The sequence below is a fragment of the Aulostomus chinensis genome, chromosome 18 (genome assembly GCF_037954235.1).
Source record: "Aulostomus chinensis isolate RoL2024-O1b breed Wild chromosome 18, RoL_Achi_v1.0, whole genome shotgun sequence".
NCBI lineage: Eukaryota > Metazoa > Chordata > Actinopteri > Syngnathiformes > Aulostomidae > Aulostomus > Aulostomus chinensis.
In genome coordinates this window covers 367,501-373,878 of record NC_141337.1, presented here as the reverse complement: position 1 = coordinate 373,878, position 6,378 = coordinate 367,501, and the positions used below count along the sequence as shown (strand labels likewise).

Here is a 6,378-nt window from a genome sequence, read left to right as displayed (position 1 = left end):
ATTTACACATTTTGTCCAGTTTCTGTCTTTTCTTACTTCCCTTTTTCTGCTTCTGTCTATCAGCTGCTAACTGTGATCGGAGCGACAGGATGTCTGTTAGTGATAGGTTTCCGGAAAACCCATATTTGGACATCCATTTTGAACATACTTGTCCTGCGCCTGGGTCCAGTTTTTTTCATGTACAGGGCATCGCCTGTTAACTCTTTGCTTTGACCTTTTTCCCATCGTGGTTTATTAACACATTAAATTGAAAGTTTCAACCTTGACTGTTAATTCTTCAGCGAGTTCAAGGTCAATGAACCTTTGTCTTATTGGGATTCTATCGTCATAGAATGTGACTCGACTATATTTTACACTTGGAACATCGCGATCACTGAATATATAATCAACTTTTGTTTGACGTCCCTGTGGGTCGACCCAAACTCCAATTATTAATTCGCTTCCGGACATTTATGTTTTTTATATGTCTTTTGGGAGTCGTCAATTTAACACCTGGGGTGGTCGCTACTTGACGACTTTTCTCAGTGGGACAACAATTTGAAATTACCAGTCTGTAGTAACTCTCCCTTCTACCCTTTCAGGTGGAGAATTCTTGCCTGTGCATCTACAGGTGGTTTGTTGTTTCCTTCCCACTTTTTCTGTAGTAACTGTCGTGAGTGATGGACAGTTAACTACCATTCATACGTTTACACTTCCATTCGTCTGTTTGTTCTGTACCTCGGGACTTTTGCGTTTTATTAAGACAGTACGTCGTCTTAATTCTGTCTGATCCCTCCGGATTAGTTTTTTAGACCTCTCACTGGGTCACACTGTCGGAGAGCCTCCGTCTCCTTTACTTAGAAGTATTACGTCACTTCTATATTGACAACCTAGGTTATTCGCTCACCTCCGGTACAGACACAATCACACTTTTGGTCTTTTCGTGTTATGTCTTACCTCAGACAATCGCTGTTTCTTCGGAAAACGAGTAAACCGCGGCGACGGCGCCCGGTCTCCTCCAACCACCGGCCCAACACGAATTCAACGGTTTGGGTCTCTCAGTTCCCCTATGGTGAACTGGCTGTGGACAGTCTGCGGTGTGGACTCCCGGCGTCGTCGAGGCAGTCACTGCGTTTATCCGGCTCGAAGGACCAATTAAATGTTAAGGGAAAACAGGTCGAAACCTAAATTCCCGTTATTAGGAAAAACACAACACGAACTAATTCAGCTTTGTACAAAGGGCACCCTGTCTCAGTGGCTTCCCGAGAGAGAGTCCGCCGAGACAGTTCCTTGCTTCTTTATTATCCTGATAATCCAGATACATGGGAGTGTGGATGGATGCTCATATCAAGGCAGGTGCGCTCTCATGATGATAACAGTGTGACCTTGAATGAACTTCTATTTGAACATAGTGTGACAATAAAACATTAAAACATTATTTTCTTTTATCAGGGTTCAAAAAAAGGTTGCGTGAAAAAAATCAAATAAACAGACTTTAAACTGTGGTGGGTATTCTGGCGCCCGCAGCACTCACAGAACTGGTTTTTCTAGATGTTTCACAATCTGGTTTGAACTTGGGTAAGTTTGCTCAGAGGTTTTCAGAGATCTCCTGGTGTCGTCCTGACAGACTTGGTCAGAGTTCAGTCCTGACAGCAAAGGAGCAGGTAGAACTGAGACCTTCTGCCTTCAATAACACACAGCTACTGACAGTTCAAATTAGTTAGCTAATCGCTAACTTTGGACAAGTTAATGGGACACTGAAGTGATACTTCAACTAGAAAGTGTATTTCACCCTCCAAGTACTCACTACCAGGAGTACTCAGCTCACTCAGGTGTTTCTGCCTCCTCCATCACTTCTTAGTGACTCCAGGATGCAGGAAGATCCAGCCACGTGTATTTAGCTTGAAGCTAACAGAGACTGATGCTAACAGCAGCTAAACCGTCCACAAACATCTGGTCACTAACTCTCCAGGTGGTCTGGTAGAATCCAGGTCTCCTTGATCCAGACAGACGATCAGGGATCCACCAACACCTGGACTGGAGACCAGAACTCAGTCGAACTCTTGTGGTGCGGCGCCACTGTGGTCCTCATTCATGTGTGTCCTCATCAGTGAGTTCTTTCAAACGTCCTGTTTTGCTGTTCAGGTTGTCGGCGGCTTCACTGCTGTCTGAGGTGTCTCTCTGTGGACATTTTCATTGTAGAATCCTCCATAATAATGTTGGATCCCTCTGACAAACGTCTGGACCTGAACCTCCCTGCCACCTGAAGGATCGTTTCTCTCCTCATCAGGTCAGCGAGGACGGGAACAGGATTCTGGATGTGTGTGAACCAGATTTGAGGGTTATGAGGTTCCCATTGTTCCTCAGCTCATCTTTCTCTCATTTCTTGCAGGAATTTTGGGGTAAAACCATGAACCCATGTCCTGCTGGGGTGTCCTGGGACGTCCCCTGCTCTCTTCTGCCCCTGACACCTCAAAGTCCTGGATCAGATCGCCATGCCGGACCATGACCACACCTTCAACACTGTAAACGAAAGTTAAAAAATCTGAAACAACAGAAACAAAACTGAAACTTAAAACACACACACGTGCAATTTCCTGCAAAGCCTGAGGTGCTTTATAAAAGCCTGACTGGCGCCGCGTCGTCACCATTCTTCTACGGCCACTGCTGCTCACCAGAGGTACGTGACACTCACATCTGTTCACTCTGAAACATCTGGATTTTTACCGCTAACCCTGAACACAGAGGAGAGGAAGTTTGTCACTTTGAACTTGTACAGGTGGCTGCAATGTCTGACATGATAGTAAAAAACAAGCAAAGCTGAAAAAGACACTCTTCGATACCTAGGAAACAGGCGTCGGCCAGCTGGTGATGTCATCACTGGACTCTAGACTTTGGCTGGACGAGGCCACGCCAGAGCTGCTGCACACTGATTCACAGCTGGAAAAGTGACGTTCTAGAGTTCCAGCTGTCTCACTGAGCCTCCTGTCACCTGACAATTCTTTCACGAGTCAAGGACTTGAACGTGTCGGTGCAGAAGCCCTTTCCTGTAGAAGAGAGCCTTGATAATAGAAATGTTCAGAAGTACGGTAAAACATCAATTATCAAAATGTGAAATTATGTCATGATTGTGAGATTAGAAAATATAAAGAAAGATCGTAGGTCCCTGCACTCTAGTGGCTGAGATCGCATCAGCATTGTGGATCTTTATCCCTGAAACTTGACCTTTTGACCTCATTTTATTTCCTTTATACTCCATTTCTGCTTTGGGACATTGGGGAGCGTGTACATGTGCAGTGGCTGAGTAACAATACACAGCAGGAAGTATTACAGTAGTTGTTTGGGTAGCAGGGGAACGCGTGTTGGCGAGCTGCAGCGTCCCGTAGAGACCAGAACAACTCTACTGGGTATTGGGAGGGTTCCGTGATGACTGGAGCGTGTTAAGCGTGTTCCAGACCAGCGGAGGAGAGAAGCAGGAGAGTAGATGAAGAGGTGGTGAAGGTTTCTGTTCCTGTCAGTCAGAGCGCCCCCCAGCAGCAGGCAGCAGCATGTCTGCCCACTCTGCCATGGAGGTGGAGTCAACATGGAACCAGTTTTTTGCGTACAGGAAGCAAATCTTTTGATGCACTTTTGGAACTTCGATGTAATCTCGGTTTAGACATTTGAGAAGGTCAAGAGTTTAGTTCCATTTGTTTTTAGGGTATTTTTGGAGGGTATTACGTGCAAGCTGCATGTTTTCTGTGGCTAGAAGAGCAGAATTGTGTCATTTGCGTGCAGGAAGGCATGACATCATCAGTGATGTAGTTGAAGAGACAGATTGGAGCCAGAACTGGAACCTACATGTGACCATGCACACTGGAATTGATAAGCAGTGACCCGTTAAACACTAGCATGTTAGCATGTAGCTCTCAGCTAAGCTAAATACATCCAGAAGCTGGAATGAACCCCAAATATCAGCAGTTTGGTCTGTCAGTCTCTCACCATTCAACTCTGTGCAGGAACCCTGAGACCACGTCTGGCTGCAAGATGGCGTTCTGCTGGGCTGAGGACGACTTTGACCTGCCCAAGGGGGTATGTCGACTGGGCAACTCGCCACCAAGTAACAATACAGAATATATCATGTACCACGGCACCACCCGGAAGAACGCTGACACCATCCGTCAAGGAAAATTCCGCCAGTCAGGAGAGGAAATGATGCTTGGGCGTGGCGTCTACCTGAGCAGAGACCTGAACAAAGCCAGCCGTTATCCCATTGGGCACCCCGACAGTGACAAAGTCGTCATTCAGGTCCTGGTGGATGTGGGGAGAGTGATCGCCATCAATTACCAGGGTCACCCACGTCAGAAGAACTGGCATGACAGCAGATATGGAGAGGTGTACGACACCGCCTGGGTGCCCCCCAACTGTGGAATGGTGAAGAGCGGGCTGGAGGAGGATTGTGTCTGGGATCCCAATCGCATCAAAATCCTGAAAATCATCAGGCCCACTCGTGTTAACGCCAGCGCTTCAGGCTACATGTGAGCTGCAGGAGCTGCCACACATTCATTTTGTCCATTCAGAAGTATTTTTATAGATTTGAATAAAAGGTGCATCAGATTAGTGGAACCTTTCAAATAAATCTGTCACATTGAAGTCACACTGCTGTTTGATGACATCATCATTGCCTGGAAGCTTGGCAATTAGGTTGGAAGATCGTTTGGGAGCCTTCACTCCTTTGTGGCAAACTTAGCATGTTTGGTCTAAGAAGGTCTCTTGATGCTGCTTGAACACGCTGGTGTGGTCGGCGTATGAGCGTGCTGCGGTGGAACATTTGTGACTAAAGATGCTCGCTTGAGGGTAAAAAAACTTGACACGATGAGTCAACGCTTCTGCTTTTGAGGCATTCCCACCCACTCTGACCACCATCACCTCAGCTAACGTCAGCCGTCACTGCCGGGAGCAAGAATCAGCTTAGGCCCTAGTCTAGTCTGTGTGGAGACAGCGCCCCCTGCTGGAAGCACATCCAGCAGCCCAGACCCGCTGGGGTCCATAGCACTGCCATTTGTAGATTTGATTGGGGACATTTTGTTCTCCTCCCAGCCTGGTTCTGCTCCTCGGGTCGTATTTCTCCCGTGTGTGATCTAAATGTTCATAATTCACAGACATAAAATAACCAACCAACACTGTGATGGTGTAACAAAAAGTAGAACATTTCTAGTTTGGCCAAATTTAAACAAGCACAATCAACGCAATGTTCCACCTGGTCACACTCATTCACAAAGTATCAAGCAGGAAGTGGTGTAGTCACCTCCAGTCCAAGTGTTGGTGGCCTCCGTCTGGATCAAGGAGACCTGGGTGACCAGACCCCCTGGAGAGTTGGTCAGGGTTGTTCCCGGGCAGTTTAGCTGCTGTTAGCATCAGTCTCCGTTAGCTTCAAGCTAAATACACATGTATGGTTCTTCCTGCATCCTGGAGTCACTAAGAAGTGAAGCAGGAGGGAAAAACATCCTGTTACCTCAAGGTACTGAACTGCGTCAACTTTGAAGACAACTTGTTCTTTTGGGTGAAATGTCACTTTAAGTTGTTAGGAGGACAACAATAATCCAAGACATCGCAGGATTACAGCCCGGCGCGCTCTCAGCTTCCATCTCATCGTTCCGTTCTTTCTTCCGTCTGTGCCCATCCGCGAATGGGGGGGGGGGGGGGGGGGCGTTCCAGTGACGCGGCACCTGCTTACTGGTGGCAGAAAACTTTTAATTCTGCAAGAGAAACAAGAGCTGATAAAGGTGAGGTCAGAAAGAATGACATCATTTGAACCTGCCATCACACACCTGTGCAGCGGCTCATGTCTGTGCTGGCGATGCTTCTCTCCTCCCTCATGGTGATGCTGGTGCTGATGCTTTATGGGTGAGCGACAGTCAGCAGTCCAGAAGAGAAGCACAACCAAACATCTGAAGTAGCCACGTCAGCCTGGGGGCTCAATAGGCCCCTCCCTCCCAGCAGGGTAGAAAAATTGAGTACAAAACTTGGTCTTTTTGTCATCATTGTGGGAAACCAAATCATTGTGTAAATACAAAAAAGTACTTTGAGTTTGTTGGACTTGTTAGTAGGAAGTTTTTCAACTTAGCTGATGAGGTCTTGGTCCCTGGCACCACTGGAGGCCACGAGCTTCATCAACATTGAGAAAACTGGTCTCCGCAGAGACGCTCGGTCCCCCTTTGGGCCTTCGTAGGTTTCGGACTGCAGCCTCGCTACCGGCCACACGAGGGCGCCGCCTGCCCTCTCCTCATTTCCAGGCTTTGCCAGCATCCCTCCCCGCCCGCTCCCCTGCCCTCCGCCTGCCCGGACCCGCTCGGGCCGCACCAGGGAGGTTTCACACCGTCTGCCGGCGAGGGCGAGCCGGGGAGCAGGACGACATGA

The 6,378-nt window shown here is 47.9% G+C and overlaps 2 protein-coding genes across 3 annotated transcripts in view; both read left to right on the top strand.

The window, feature by feature from the left end:
- Positions 1 to 1,511: 1,511 nt before the first annotated feature.
- On the top strand, positions 1,512 to 4,610 carry LOC147244515 (uncharacterized). The gene is made up of 4 exons (XM_086184175.1): positions 1,512 to 2,089; positions 2,182 to 2,269; positions 2,372 to 2,659; positions 3,978 to 4,610. The coding sequence occupies exon 4, from the start codon at positions 4,006 to 4,008 to the stop codon at positions 4,498 to 4,500; it is 495 nt and encodes a 164-aa protein (XP_086040301.1). The 5' UTR covers positions 1,512 to 2,089; positions 2,182 to 2,269; positions 2,372 to 2,659; positions 3,978 to 4,005; the 3' UTR covers positions 4,501 to 4,610.
- Positions 4,611 to 6,327: 1,717 nt separating this feature from the next.
- The window catches only part of LOC147244514 (xylosyltransferase 1-like), a 24,532-nt gene continuing 24,481 nt past the window's right edge, over positions 6,328 to 6,378 (top strand). For both annotated transcript variants that reach the window (XM_086186227.1, XM_086186226.1), the window contains exon 1: positions 6,328 to 6,378. This exon is cut by the window's right edge and continues 275 nt beyond it. In XM_086186227.1, coding sequence (XP_086042353.1) covers positions 6,375 to 6,378 — 4 coding nt within the window. In that variant the 5' untranslated portion in view covers positions 6,328 to 6,374.

What these genes read in the sequence shown, in the direction of transcription:
- LOC147244515 (XM_086184175.1), top strand. Translation starts at nt 4,006, where the DNA reads ATGGCGTTCTGCTGGGCTGAGGACGACTTTGACCTGCCCAAGGGGGTA.